This window comes from Meles meles, chromosome 19 (genome assembly GCF_922984935.1).
Source record: "Meles meles chromosome 19, mMelMel3.1 paternal haplotype, whole genome shotgun sequence".
Lineage (NCBI taxonomy): Eukaryota > Metazoa > Chordata > Mammalia > Carnivora > Mustelidae > Meles > Meles meles.
In genome coordinates, this window is record NC_060084.1 from 1,684,847 (window position 1) to 1,699,823 (window position 14,977).

General features: G+C 61.6%; 1 protein-coding gene across 3 annotated transcripts in view; it reads left to right on the plus strand.

Annotated features, from left to right (window-relative positions):
- KLHDC4 (kelch domain containing 4) overlaps nucleotides 1-13,671 on the plus strand; it is a 48,052-nt gene extending 34,381 nt beyond the window's left edge. For all 3 annotated transcript variants that reach the window (XM_045988574.1, XM_045988575.1, XM_045988576.1), the window contains 7 exons: nucleotides 1,327-1,419; nucleotides 4,581-4,740; nucleotides 9,542-9,617; nucleotides 10,822-11,030; nucleotides 11,507-11,912; nucleotides 12,589-12,702; nucleotides 12,883-13,671. In XM_045988574.1, the coding sequence (XP_045844530.1) occupies nucleotides 1,327-1,419; nucleotides 4,581-4,740; nucleotides 9,542-9,617; nucleotides 10,822-11,030; nucleotides 11,507-11,912; nucleotides 12,589-12,702; nucleotides 12,883-12,905 (1,081 nt within the window). In that variant the 3' untranslated portion in view covers nucleotides 12,906-13,671. The remainder of the gene's footprint in view (nucleotides 1-1,326; nucleotides 1,420-4,580; nucleotides 4,741-9,541; nucleotides 9,618-10,821; nucleotides 11,031-11,506; nucleotides 11,913-12,588; nucleotides 12,703-12,882) is intronic.
- The last annotated feature ends 1,306 nt before the right edge of the window (nucleotides 13,672-14,977 follow it).

The window sequence follows — 14,977 nt, forward strand, 5'->3', positions numbered from 1 at the left end:
AGGCGTTTCCGCTAATACACAGACCTGTCTAACCACTGCCGTGCTCGGGACAGATGCGGTGTGCATCCGTCCAGAAAGTTCTCTCCTGCCCACTTGCTGTCAGGCCCCTTGTACTCTTTGGCCCCAGGCAGCTACTCTCATCACCACGGATGGATTTTTGCCTTTTTAAGAACCTCCTAGGGGCGCCTGAGTGGCCCAGTCAGTGAAGCGTCCGCCCTCGGCTCAGGGCATGATCCCAGGGTCTGGGGATGGAGCCCGGCGGAGCCTGCTTCTCTCTCTCCCTCTGCCTGCCCCTCCGCCTACTTGTGCTCTCTCATCCCCTGTGCCAAATACATAAACAAAATATTTTAAAAAAAGACTCCTGAGCACGGAATCCTGCAGTGTGCGCTCTTTGGCTGCCGGCTTCCCTTGGGGGTGGTGTGTTCGAGACCTGTCCACGTGGCGTGTCTCAGGGCACTGTCCTCCTCTGTTGCCGAGAAGTAGTCCATTGTACGAACGCGCCACGCTCGATGCCTCCCTCATCGAGGCACATCTTGGCTGCTTCCGGTGTTTGACAGGAGTAAAGCTTCTCTCAGTGTGTGTGTGGGTCTTTGCATGCACTTGTTTTCAGATCTGAGTGAGGATCTGGATCCCGTCGCCGGGTCGTGTTCCAAGCGCGTCTCACTATAAGCAGTCACGGCAGTCTTGCTACCTTGCCCCTGCCGCCGCGCTGTGCGGGTGAGCCAGCGCTCGGCCCGTGGCTTCGGGAGAACTTGAGCCTGTCGTTGGGTGTTGCTGCTAGTGGCCTGGGTAGGGACCACACTGTGCTTTGGGCTTTTGCTCCCAGCAACGGATGGCGGAGGCAGGTGACCGTCTCTTGCTGTCCTTGTTGGCCGTTCGCGTGTCTTTTCTTTCCTGTTTTTGTCTCAGCCTTCTGTTCTGTCTTTGCCTGTAATTGTATTGGGTTTATCTTCCTCAAAACACACAAGAGTTCTTTTATGTATTCTGGGCGCAAGTCATTGGTCAGGTGAGTGCAGAAATCTCTTCGCACTCTCCGTCTCCCATTGTTGGATTCTGTAATGGTTTATTTTGAAGAGCCGAGGTTTTCGGTTTTAACCGAGTCCAGTTTCTGTAAGGCCCTGTTTGCACTCAGGTGTCTTTAATCCAAGGTCATGGAGACGGTCTCCACTTGGTTCTTGTGTTTGTAGGAGCTAGTGGACTCCAGACGGTCTGGGTTACCTGCGGTCAAGTTAGACGGTTCTCGGTAAGGGCTCAGGAAACAGAACTCGGTGTGAAAAGTCAGAACTCGGTGTGAAGGTGGTCTGTTCTCTTTCTCCTCCATTTCAGGTCGCCGGGAGGCCCCTCGGGCCGGAGCGGGCATCGGATGGTGGCCTGGAAGAGACAGTTAGTCCTCTTTGGTGGCTTCCATGAGAGCACAAGGTTGGTACCAACGGCAGATCTCTTTCTTTCCTGGGACAGTGAGGAGGTTCTTTTTGTGGGAAGAACCGCTCTGAACACGCACAGGAAGCGTTGCCCGTCCCGAAAACCGGAGCAGCTCCGTGGATACGCGGCGAAGCAGCGGCCCCCCGCTCTGCTCTCAGTGTCTTGAAGTCCGCAGTACTGAGCAGCGGCTCCGTGTCCTTGTTTTACACCGAGACCTGGAGGAGATACGGCCGATCCTGCGTAACACAGGAGTTTCCGCCTTGACCCTGGTGCAGGCTCGCCCAGAGGACGCGTGGGAAGTCTGGTTCCCGGGTCCCACCCTCTGCTTTCTGACACGGCAGGGCCGGGGTCTGAGAGTCTGCCTTCTGGCAAATGTGCCGGCGGCGCCGGTGCTGCCGGCCAGGGCCCCCCTGGGAGAGCCTCTGGGCTAGAACTGACCTTGTCTGTGCTGGGGACCGGGCGAGAGCAGCGCCGCCCGAAGAGGGGCCTCCCGCGCGCCTGTGTGTGGCCGTGTTGGTGCGGGCCGCCGTGACCGTGTGTTCTGTGTGTGCTCACGCCAGGCCAGGCCCACTGGCTCTCCGGCTGCTGGGAGCCTCTCGTCCACACCGCAGCCTCTCAAAGGTCCTGAGTGGAGTCCAGAGAAGCAGGACACGTGACAGGTCCCTGTTCTGTCACCATCGTCATGCGGTGCTGGTCTGTGCAGCACAACGAGGCTGTCTTGCCTGGCGGAGGCCCCTGTGTTGTGCTTTGCGTCTGACCAGGCCCCGCCTGGGGGAGGGTGGCTGGGGGTCTCTCCCGGTGGCCATGTTCCACGCTTCCCTCTCCTAACCCCTTAACAGGTAGCAGAGTCACTCGTTTATGACCCGTCCCGGCCCCTCCCATTTCTCTGGCTCGATCGTTCCTGACAGCGTCCGGCTCCTGCCCGTTCGCTGGATGTTGGTGTGGAGGAGGAGGGTCTCGCCGGCGTTTCCGCGGCGCCCGCTCTCCGTTGGGGGTGGGGGTGGGGCTCGGTTGAAGCTGCGGTTCGTCTTCGTGAGTGAACGGTCTTACTACTTGAGAGAAGGGGACATAAATTCTTAAAAGATTTGGGGGGCATTTTTTAAAGACATAATTCAAGTTCAACAGGAGTGATTCTGTGTCCTTCAAGGTGTAACGTGGGTGTAATAATGCTTTAAGATTGAGTCTCCACGTCCGTGCTGTGTGGGAGCAGGTCGAGACCGCATGTCCTAGGTGAGGAAGCCGGGCTCCCCGCTGCCTCGCGGAGTGTGGCCTCCACTGGAGAGTGCTCACCCCCCGGCCCCGCCGGCGTGAGGGCGTATTGCTGTGTTGGCTGACAGAGCCTGGGCGGTTGGTAAAAGTTTATACCTAAGGGATTGTCATTTATGACTTATTCTTGACATTTTCTTTTTTAAACAAGGAAATATTTGTCTCACACACACGCACACACACACGGGTCTGTGAGTGTGTTGGTACCGTAGTTCACCTCTTGAGTGCGAGATGGTGGGACCAACCCGGGCCCTTGGACTGGGAGCTCACAGGTTAGGCGGCGCGTCGAGGTCTGTGATGGTTGTAATCTGCAACATTTTCCAGTCAGAACTGTTTTCAAAACTATTAAATCTGTTACGTCGCTTAAAACTGTTTAAGAAGTGCTTAAACCCGCAGGAAAAGACGAAGATACCAGGAAAGCCACCTGGGTAGTCACCTTCCATAGGAAACAAGTTAGTTTGGCTTTAAACCAAGGAGCAGTTGATGTTTATGTGTAGAATAGAATTTAAAAGAAAGATTTATTTGCCAGAGAGAACGAAAGCACGAGCAGGGAGAGAGAGAAGCAGGCTCCCCGCTGAGCAGGGAGCCCGATGCGGGACCTGATCCCAAGACACTGGGATCGTGACCTGAGGTGAAGGCAGACACCCAACCCGCTGAGCCACCAGGTGTCCCTTGGATAGTTTTTTTTTTTTTTTTAAAGATTTTATTTATTTATTTGACAGAGAGAGATCACAAGTAGACAGAGAGGCAGGCAGAGAGAGAGAGAGGGAAGCAGGATCCCTGCTGAGCAGAGAGCCCGATGCGGGACTCGATCCCAGGACCCTGAGATCATGACCTGAGCTGAAGGCAGCGGCTTAACCCACTGAGCCACTCAGGCACCCCCTTGGATAGTTTTTTACTGAACGCCTGCAGTGCGAAATCTGCGCAAACGTAGAATCGAGTGATGCCTTCTCAGAACTCGGAGCCTCCGTGTTCCCCCATGCACGTATGAAAAGCTGTCCCACAGAAGGTGTGTTTCCACGGGTGCCAGTCAGGAGGGGACCTGCCAGGTGGCGGCGTGTCCCCGTGCTCTGTGTGGCAGAGGACACCGGTCTCTCGCCAGCGCTCCTCTCCGGCTGCCCTTCCACTCGCTGGCTGTGGGCCGCCACACTCGGGCTAGCTGCAGCCGGAGAGACACAGTTGCTCACACTGGGGGGACGGCTTCCCACGCAAGGCCGGGCTGTCCTGAACACCTGGAGAGCGCCTCCTGGCATCTTCTCGTGTCTTTCCGACCCAGGGCCTTGGCTTTGCCCGTGGCTGTCCATGACATGATGCCAGAACACCGCCTCCTCGAGCCGCTGCTTTCCCCTGCACGAGCTCCTGCTCACGGTCCTGTCTGTGCTCAAGTCCTTTGCCACTAAAGTCCCAGGAGCGCTAGGCGGGGCGTAGCGGCGGGGCCCCCTTGCTGCTGCCCAGCTGCTGGGCTCTGGGCACGGGCCTGTGGGCTCGCCAGTCTCAGGAACGCTCAGCCCAGCTCAGGGTCTCCACCCAGCTCTAGCGCAGCTCTGAGCGTCTCCTTCCGGAGTATGCCCTTGGCTCTGGAAGTCCTGAACTTAGAATTACACGCATGGTAAGCTAATGGAATGATTTGCAAGATTGTGATTTTGTAAACTTTGTAAGGAAGTTTGGTATAGCTCTCAGGCTAAAAAAGGCTTTCCGCTCAAGGCAACTACGCTAGCGTTATCTCTAGTTCCCAGATGCAAACTCACATGCGCCCTCCTCCCTTCTTGTGGATTTAAACTGTAAAGAAACCAGGAACTTACTACAAATGGCAGAAAATTTACCTTTAATTTGAATCAGGTTCACTTTCTAATGTCCTCACCTCCCTGTTTGTGTCCCTGTGTTCTAACCAGAGATTACATCTACTACAACGACGTGTATGCCTTTAACCTGGACACGTTCGCGTGGAGCAGACTGTCCCCATCAGGGGCCGGGCCCACACCACGATCAGGCTGCCAGATGTCCGTCACTCCTCAGGGCAGCATCGTGATCTACGGGGGCTACTCGAAACAGGTAAGGATGTGGCAGGCAGGACCCAGGAGCTCCTCTCTGGCCTTTTTCGCTGTCACCAGGAATGGAGACTTCCAAATAGGATTGTGAATTGGTTTATTAGAAACACTTTCTGTTGAAGTAGAAATGGGTGCAGTGTTCCCCTGTTCCCTGTGAATGTACGAAGACTCCTTCAGCCGTATTAAGCCACACTGCGTTGTGACGCACGTGGCCCGGCTTGCCGCAGTGTGCGTGATTCCGTTTGGGGGCGCGGGGGCTCTTCGTGCTGAGCCCCAGACGCCAGCTACCGCGGTCCGGCGTTCTGTGGCGGTAGGGCTGCCGACGAGGGCAGTGCAGGTGGCCTGGCGTGAGCACCCCTGCGTCCCCCCCTCCCCGGGGACGTGCCTCCCACCCGGCGTCTGCGCCTGCCCACGGCCCTGCCCCGGCTGGCACGTGCCTCGGAGCCCACGGAGCCTGTGGCTCAGTGCAGGCTTTTTAGTCGTCAGAGTGAAAATTTCTCTAGTGCAAAGTGACTTAAAAGAATTAGTGAGCCCTTAACGCACGCCCACCCAGACCCTTCTGTAGTTAGCTGTCTGCTGTCCTTGCGTCCTCCTGGAGCCATTCACAGCATCCGCCGTCCTTTCTGGGCCTGTTTCAGGGAAAAGTGCAGCATCAGGCCCTTCCCCCGAATGCCCGAGCGCGCATAGCAGCGCATGGAGGTCAGCACTCAAGTTTGTTTAACTTTATCTTATATCCTCTCTGCATCTGTCAGGGGCTCACACTCGTGACCCCGAGATCGAGAGGCGCATGTTCCTCTGGCTGAGCCCGTCGGGCACCACTCCAAGTCCCATTTTGAATGTACGGTTTCTCTGCCGTGATGCACTCGTTTTAAGCGTGTACCCACCGGTCACAGAGACGAGCGTGTGGGGGCTGGGGAGCCCTCCTCTGCCGTGCCCTCCCCCCACCCAGAGGCAGGTGCCGGGGTCTTTGTTCCCCCTTGTCCTCGACGTGTCTGTTCTGGGGCTTGTGACAGATGTGCTCGGTGGAGGAAGACGTCCTTCCTTCAACGTACTTTTGAGGTCCGACCCCGTCGCACGTTGAGTCACTCGCTGCTTCGTGCCGAGCAGGCGCCCCCACGGCAGGTTCGCGGCTCTGCTGGGGGCCACCGGGCTCTTTGCGGCCTTGGCTGTTCGGAACAAAGCCGCTCTGAGCGTTCTTGTGCAGGTCACCGTGTGGCTCCACCTTCTGGTTTCTTGGGACAATACCCAGGAGTGGGACCGCTGGGGTCATGGGGTGGAGCGTGTCGCAGCCCTTCCCGCACCGGTCGCCCACGCCCTTGGCCACCCTTGACGCTGCCCGTCTGGTTTTTTCTTGGCCATTCTGGCGGGTGTGTGGTGTCTCACTGTGGTTTTAAACCTCATTTCCCACATAGTGGAATGGGCCTCTGACTTGGGGGCTGAGCAGGTCGCCTGTGGGTGGTCGGAATGGCGCGGGCAAGGGGTCTGTCCTGCAGTGGGGGAGTGTCCCGCTTCTCCCTTCTTCCCACCCGCCTCGCCCCAGTGAGTCACGGCTCTGCCACTCAGGAAGGGGTCAGCCTTTGTTCTGAAAAGAGGACCTAGGCTGGTTTTCAGGCCTCAGCTACGTGTTTGACGGGAGGCCCAAGAAACAGGTTGTTTGGGCCGGAAGCTTGTGCCCACATCGCGTGCTTCGTTGTGGCCCGAGTGGGACGCAGAAGGGAATCTCGGGACGCTCATGACCCTTGAAAGAGCCGCGCTGCCTGCTCCCAGGAGGGCTTCTCGGCAGCTGCTTTCTGCAGCCAGCAACGCCAGCAGGGCTGTGCACCCGCCGAGGCCCTTCCCTCAGAGGTCACTTGCGCCAGGCCTCTGGTGTTTGCATCACAGTGAGAAACTTTTCTGTTTGGCTGCATGGGGTTGATCACAATCGGGGAAGACTGAGTTCTGGCTGCTGTGAAATATTAGAGTCATTCCGAGCGGGTGGCGGGCTGCCTGAGCCCTGGCTGGAACACGCGTCCAGGTCCCGGAGCCTGCGTGCCGGAGTTCTCCTTCCTGCCCCGAGTCCCCACCCAGGGCAGGTGTCGTCGGGCACCGTGGCGGTGAGCCGAGTGGACAGCCGCCAGACACAGCGTCCGGTGTGGATGCCCTGGAAGCAGTTCGGGGCGGCCTGCGGGGCAGGGTCTGAACTTGTGCGGTGGGAGAGACGGCCTCTTAATGGTTTCCTGCACCGCAGACGGCCCCCTGAGCACCACAGCTGTCCCCGGACGGCTGTTGAGAGCTCTTTGCTGTTGTGAATCCAAGGGAACCGGGATGAGATTGCGCTAACTTTATAAAGGGACCGGCCTCCCGTTGCCAAGAAGCTGAGGTGGCTGGTTGGCGGCCCTGGCCGCTTAGAGAGGGACAGAGCCTTCCGGCCCGTGGTAGCCTGGTGAGCCAGGCGTTTGTGCCTGGTTTGAAAGTCGCTCCTCCTGCCGTCGGAGAGGACAGCTCTGGCACACGGGGTCATTTCTGCGGGTGGTTCCGTGCCAGTTCTCTGCCGTTGGGGCAGGAGCAATGAGGCCGTGGGCCTCCCTGCCCCGCCGTGCCCCTCCCCTCCCCGGGAGCTGCGGGAGCTCCTTCTCCCAAGGGCATGTGGGGTCCTCCTTTGTCCCCGCAGGCCCCGGTCGGGGTGTGCTGAGGAGACTGGCCCTGGGAACACGGGTTCCTTGAAGGTGCTTCTCGCACGTGGTCCTTTTCACGTTGTTTGACTCTCGACCTGCTTGCAGGCACTGTGTGGACTCTCCCCCCACCCTCTGGGGACAAACTGGTATACGGGAGGAGTTGGGGAGCGGGAGGGACGGGCAGCCCGGGGCCAGTGCACTCTGGTCCGAAGGTGTGCGACGGATCCCCTCCAGCCAGAGCCCTGGCCTGCGCGCCAGCCTGCCCCAAAGCCGTGCCCGGGGCTTGTGGCATCACCCTTCTCGGAAAGGGATCTGGCTGGTGGGCGTAGAGAGGAGGTGTTTAATCGGTGCAGCATGGCGCAGGTTCTGACCACTGCCAGCAGCCGAACGGCACACAGGCCAGCGGGTGCAGCAGTGTGGGGGCTGCGGCCCGCTGTCCGGTGTGTCTCTAGCCCAGGTGGAGCAGTCCCTGAGCTCCTTCCGGGTCCCCCTGGCGGGCGGGGCCTCTGCGTGGGAATTCCACTCCTGCAGGTGCCGGACCTTTTGGTGTGGAATGACAGCTCCTCCTGCCGTGCAGACCGGCTTGAGAAAGGGAACGTTTTGTCTGAGTAACTGGCGTGCAGACATTGCCTCCCTTGAATCCTGCACATGGGTCTGGAAAGAGCACCAGAGAGACACCCAGTGCCCCTTTCCGGAGACGTGGGCCGGTTCCACGCACGGCTGATCCGACCTCCTGGGTGTTAGGGTGGTCAGGTCACATGTCCCGTCTGTGGACAGTTGGATCGTGGCTTTGTTTTCCAGAAGGAAGCCAGCTTCTCCCCGCTGTAGTACACGCACACCCGTGTTTGAGAGAAGACGTGCGTGCGTCTCCTGATCTTGTCTTGCATTTGGTGGGGGGGGGGTGTGTGTGTGTGCAGCAGCAGCGAGCACTCCTGGTGCCCAGATGGTGGTTTGTGACCATCTCCAGTGAAAGGACCCAGGGCTCCTTGGGGAAATGGCTGATCGTAGGCCTGGGTCAAAAAATGTAGGGATGAGGCTGGAGGGTCTTGTGCTGTCCCCGCCCACGGAAGGGCCCGTAGGAAACCCCCATAAGGGGGGGCGTGTCGGATGGACACAGGAGCCCCTGAAAGGATTCCCAGTGGCCAAAGCTGGAACTGTTTTAGCAACAAAGGTGAGGAAAGCAGATTTGATTACAGCCCAGAGTGTCACGTAAAAATCCGTGAGTCCGTTTGATTACAAGCCGACGACTGGATGAATAAATGAGTCAGGGGCGAGGGGTGAGGGGCAATTCCACGTGAGCTGTGGGGCCGACTCTGCCTTTGAGGCGTGGAGTGTTGCCCTCTCCGCACCTGCCCTGGAGGACTGGAGAGCTGCAGGCTGGGGCGTGGGGGTTGGGCATGACTGCCCCGTGACCAGTGTCGGCAGCAGTGGTGAGTCGTGGAGCCGGCGTGCCCCGCTGGCGTGCTGCGAGAGAAGGCCGGTCATCTGTGAGCGCGCAGCCCCGTGCAGGGCCGAGAGAAGTGTCAGGATGTGTGGAGAGACGGGAGACACAGCACAGGTGAGCTGCGACCTCTCCACTCCAGAGGGTCACTGGGGTCGGGGGAGCCTGGGGCCATGCGGCCAGTGGGGCTGAGAAACCTTGGTTTCGTTGTTGGAGATGCTCAGGGAAGTTGTGAAATGGTAGTGACTGGCTGGCTTGGACGGTGTGTGTGATTCTGCGGGGACGCCTGAGCCCGTGGATCGAAAGATGGTGGGGCAGGGGACACGCGGGAACTGCGATGGAGTTTCCCAGTGGCCTCGGGGGAAGGGCCCCTCCACCTGCAGCAGGGTCGCTGCAGAGCCACAGACGCTCCCGCAAGAGCGCGCTGGAGTGTCCCCGCTAGGATGGTGCGGGTAAGAATGGTGAGTTTGTAGCAGAGTCTCTTCTTGGTTAGTAAATCATACCAGCGTTTTTTATTATAATCTGCTCAATGAGGTCAGAATTGAACTGGTTGCGGGTCCGATATTTTGGGGGCCTGGTCCAAAGGAAGGCTCCGGAGGTATCCCCGCCGCACCCCGACAGGAAGCCAGACCCTGAGCTTGAGGGGGCTGTGCGGGGTGCCGGAGGAAGCGCCCGGCCGGTTCTCACATGGCTCCCTGTTTCTCTTGCAGAGAGTCAAGAAGGATGTGGACAGAGGCACCCAGCATTCAGATATGTTCCTGTTGCAGCCCGAGGATGGAAGAGAAGGTACAGGCACTGGGCCCTGGGCGTGGGCCATGGGCGTGGGCCCCAGGCTCCTACGGGAAGCAGGGCAGAGATCCGAGAGCCCGCCCGCCCCGTGGAGGGGGCGCTGGGGGGCTGGGGGGTGGCGGTGAGCCCCATGCACTGTGCCGAGTCACGGGCGAGTCCTTGCCTGAGCAGGCAGGCCGGGGGCTCCATGAATAACCCCAGGTTATTCATGGGGGACCGTCGAGGTGTGCTCACCCTCGGGTGTTGGGGACGGCCAGTACGAGCAGCGCTGACCCAGGAGCTCCCGTCAGAGCTGGTGGAAGCCATTTCCTGGGTTGTCGTCACTTGAGAGCAGGGACTGCTGGGATGTGGGACCTGGGCATGGTTCCTGTGGGCCACTGGCCCCCATGTTTGCTTTCTAAAGTTCAGAAAGTCTGGTAGTGGCCCATCTGTGAGTCTTGGGGTGAGCCGGCTGTGCCAGACTCCAGTGGCACGGCTGGTCCTGGGTCTGCCCCGGGGCCGGCAGGGCACAGCGCCTCTCCTTCCCTCCCGCCCTGACCTCCGTGAAGCCGGGCGCTTCGCAGGGAGCCAGCGCCGCTCCCCGCAGTGACCGAGGAGGACATCTGCCTTTTCCTCCTTGGGCACCAAGATTTGGAGCCGAGGAGAAACCTGCCTGGTGTGCACATCCGGGAGCCAGAGCTGGAACCGGACTGTGTTCGAGGCACCGGCCCCTGAGCCCATGGGCTCAGCCTGTGTACCCAGGCGTCAGGCCCCGGACCGCCGGCGTGGGGTACCATGTTCACTGGGTACGCGCTGAGAGTGAGCGTGTTGCCTGCGGGGGAGCCTGTGGTTCTGAGGCTCCTGCACGGAGCAGCTGTCTCCGGTCCGCGGTCTCCCCAGGCAGGGCGTGGCGCAGCGCTACGCTCTCCGGTCACCACGGCCTGCCCGCCTCCCTCCGGCCCGGCATCAGAGCCCCCACTGGGGCGTGCTTGGCTGGGGGGCTCTCAGAGGGCACGTGGGAATATTGGTCAGTGCACGCAGGAGCAGGGTAACTCTGGGGCGTGATGAACTGTGTTGTCTCCGCGGAGCGCTCCACACGAGTGAACTGGGGGCCTTTTGCCTGCAGTTCTGCGTTTCCGCCCGTCCCGGTCACTGGGGTCGGGCGGTCCCGGCCGCGCCTGCGGCAGCTCCCCCTAACCCCACGTTCCCTCTCCTCCACCAGGCAAGTGGGCGTGGACCCGGATTAATCCTGCAGGGGCCAAGCCCACTCCGAGGTCTGGCTTCGCGGTGGCCGTGACCCCAAACCATCAGACGCTGCTCTTCGGGGGCGTCTGTGACGAGGAGGAGGAGGAAAGCCTGGAGGGGGACTTCCTCAATGACCTGCACTTCTACGACGCTGCCAAGAACCGCTGGTTCGCAGGGCAGCTGAAGGTAGAGACAGGCCCGGAGCGAGCCCCGTGCAGGACCGCTCCTGCTCCTCCGTCGCGCCGGCCAGTTCTTCTGGCGAGGCTTCGGGTTGCCGGGGCCTCCCGGGCCCCACAGTGTGTGGGGCCCCGTGGGTGCTCCGTCCGTCCACACCACAGTGGCCCCCCGGGTGGCCGTGTCCGCAGTGGGGTCCCCCTGGGGCTTCAGGTCTAGATGAGTGGACGGCGTCGGCGGCCCACTCGGGCAGGGACTCACTGTGCTTGCAAAAACTCTGCAACAGACCCGGTAGATGTGCGGCCAGTGTCTGGACGCCTGGGCCTCTCTGCCTTTCTCTCAGGGTCACACCCGGTCGGGGGCTGCGTGCCCCCAGGCTGAACCGCAGCAGGGGCTTCTCCGGTGTGGCCCAGCCCCCACTTGGGACTCGAGGACGCTGCCTGCTCCCCGCTGTCTGTGGGTACAACACGTGGCCTTTTCGTCAACAGGGACCTAAGTCAGAGAAGAGGAGACGTAGGCGGGGCAAAACCGCGGAGCCCGACAGTGCCGACAAGCAGGAGTGTGGGGGCGCCGGAGCCCAGGGGCCCCTGGAGGTGGTCAGAGAGGTGGTCACAGAGGACGGGACTGTGGTCACCATCAGACAGACGCTGGCTGCCCCGGGCTCGACTGCACGGCCGCCGTCCGACGACGAGGAGGACAGCCCCGACAGCGCCGGCGGCCCCGTGGTGGGGCCGAGCCCCCGCTCGAACGCCATGCTGGCCGTGAAGCACGGGCGGCTCTACCTCTACGGGGGCATGTTCGAGGCGGGTGACCGCCAGGTCACGCTTGGCGACCTGTACTGCCTGGACCTGCACAAGATGCAGGGGTGGACGGCTTTGGTGGAGATGGATCCAGGTGAGCCGGGGCGGGGGCATCCTCCTCGTGGGCCGGGCACACCGTCAGAGCCTCGGCCACATCTGCCTGCAAGCAGCCCCCCCCCGCCCTGTGCCGCTGAGCCCACCTGCCCCTCCCCTCATTGGGCCCAGTCACCCTGTCTCGGGGGCGGGAGGGGGTGGGCTGCCTGCCCCAGCACTGCGAGGAGCCTCACACCCGTCCTGGCGCTGCTCCGAGGGGCGATGTAGGAGAATGGACCTCCCAGAGCCCCCGGTTGGATGATAGCCACCTCCCGGCTGGGACACAGGGAACCTCCAGGCTGCCTCTGCTCTGGTCCGCACGCTCCGTCCCTCACCTCCACGTCCTACACAGGCAGCTGCTGGACGCAAGCTGCTGCTCCTTTCTTTAAGGCTGGAGACTAGGAATAAAGTTAAAATTCACGCTTTTGGGGAAAGTTACTCCATGGCTCTGAGACTCCTCCGTCTTCCTGCAAGACCAGGCTAGAGCCGGGGAGCGGGAGAGAGCACGATGCGGTCTCGTGCCTTTGCCGGTCCGTCTCCTTCATCCGCCTCTGCTCGGACACCGAGGGACAACGCGTTTCCTCTGAGCGTGCAGCATGCCAGGGCTCAGCTGCGTCCACACCGAGCCTCGTGCGCGGGCCGCGCTGCCGCTCGGAATGTGCGCTCTTGCTTTCCAGGAACTCAGGAGTGGCTGGAGGAGACAGACTCTGAAGAGGACAGCAGTGAGGGCGAGAGTGCCGAGGGCAGGGACGAGGACGAGGACAGTGGCGAGAGCGGTGGGGAGGCTGCGGGTGAGTGTGGCGTGTGCCGGCGAGGGGTGGCAGGAGGCCCGTGGCTGCGCCGCTCCGGAGCCAGGTGTCCCGCGCCAGACCCAGAGCTCAGCTGTCGCTCCCACAGCCCTGGTTTTTACTGGCAACGAGAGACTTTCGTGCTTTACTCCAGCTGCAGTGAAATTTGGTTTTGCTCCATAGGCACGCTCTCAAGGGAGGCCTGAGTCTGTGAAAGGACGTTTACGTGCGGAGTGCGGCGCGCTGGTGTCCGGGACGGAGCGACGAGAGCCCTCGCCCGCCCGATGGCTGTACCTGGGGTGTTCCCGTGCTCACCCTGCCACGTGTGGAATGGAGGGGCCTCTGGAGCTGCCTGACCCGGGCCTTCATCCTGGGCTCAATGTACTCCCCTCCTGCCCCCTCCTGCTTCCTCCTGCCCCCTTCTGCCCCCTCCTGTCCCCTCCTGCCCCACGGGGCCGCTCCCACATGCACAGAGCTGCCCACCGAGCAGCGTGCACATGACCTGCCCGGGCCCCAGCAGTCGCGGGCGCCGCTCCCCCCGACGACGCTGGGCCCCACGCCGAGAGGAGAGCAACCCACGCCGTGGCAAACGCTTTGTGTGACGACTCCCACGACGACCCTGAAGTTAACCTGAGCGAGATGCGGTTCCTTTCCCTCAGCATCACTGGGACTGGGTGTGGTTTCTAATACGCCAGCCTTGGGTGAAGCCGTGGCAGAGGTGGTGTTCAGTGCGGCCCCGGGGGTGCCGGCGGGGCCCCCGCACTGCAGGCAGCACCTAGAAGGCGAGGCAAAAGGCGGGGTGGGGATGGGCGGTTTCCCCGCGGCGACACGAGGGGCCACGTGCTCCGATGGATGCTGTGTCGTCGGCCCGTGGGCCCCGCTGTGATTTCCGGAAGTCGTCGGTGGCGGCCCCCGGCCACCTTCACGCTGTGTCTCTGCCGGTCTTCGAAATAAAGTTCTATTGGCCGCGCGGCTGTGCGTGTTCTGTGCCGCTGGCTGCGCTCGGGCCTCTGAGGGACTGTCCCCGGCTCCCCGGACCCACCCCGCTGTGGGTTTTGGGAGGAGATGCTAGGGCCCCCTGCGTTCTTTCCTTGCAGGCTCTAGGTTGTCATTGGCAGAGGGACGGGAGGACAGGAGGCCCGGGCTCTGGGACTCCGCCGTCGCCACGGTGTTGCTGTCCGGCACCCGCGCAGCACGGGGTCACCGCGATGGCAGCCTCTGGCGCCTGCACGTCCACACCGGTGCCCGCTGCGGGCCGCGTGGCTGGAGACCGGTTCTCACTGTGTTGTTCGGGTCAGAAGCTGGGCCTTGAAGTCCCAGTGGGTGTCTTTCTTCATCTTAAATATCCCCACAGCAAGAATGTGGTACTGTTCGTTCTTAGTGACACGGCCAGCGTCCTCTTCGTTCCCCGGGTTAGACGTCCCCGTCATTGCCTGGACGCTGGCCGACGAGAGTGGCCCTGCCCACCGGTGGCAGAGCGGGACCTGGCCCGGAAGGTGTGTGTGGAGGGGTGAGGGCTGACCCGACCCAGAAGCCGCCCCTCGCTGCCCTGCCCTGCTCACCTGCTCAGCCGCAGCAGCTTCGACAGTGGGACCTCAGCCCATCAGACTGGCAGGCGTCTGGGACGGAGCTGGGGGGCGTTTGGCAGACGTCGGAAGCCCTGCCCCGGCTGTAGCGTCTGCCTCCGGCCGTCGCGGGGACCGGCCCTGGGTCGGGCAGCACGGTAGCCTTCCAGCCAGTGTGGGGCGGGTTTGGTGGAAAAGCTGAGCGCTCCAGCCCCAGGGCCGTGTCTGTGCCCCTTCCCTTGGACGCGGGGACAGGCCAGGTGTTCCTCGGACACGCGGGGTGCCGTCCTACTGGAGGGCCCTCAGGCACGGCTGGTGGGAGGCCGGGGCTGGGCTGCGGGACCTCCCGGGTCCTCCAGGCGCCCATTGTGCCCTCGCCTGACAGGTGGTCCTTGGCCCCGGCTGTGTGGCTGCTTTCGGGGGAGGTCCTCGAAGAGCTTGTCAGCTGTGCCTCCGCGTTCTCTTGTCAGAGACCAGGGTGTTCTGGTCGTCTCTAGGGTAGAGCAGGTCTGAGGGAGGAGGCTGTTTTTCCGTCAGCCCAGTGGAGAGAGAAGTCCCAAACCCCCTGAAGAAACTGTGTACAAATAAGTGTCTGTTTCTGCCGTCATGTCCGTAGGGTCATTGCTAGGACACTCAGTTTGAGTGGACCGACCAGAATAAATGAAGAAGCTTCCGGAGAAGGAGCCACCCTGCTGCCGCATTGCGGAGACGGG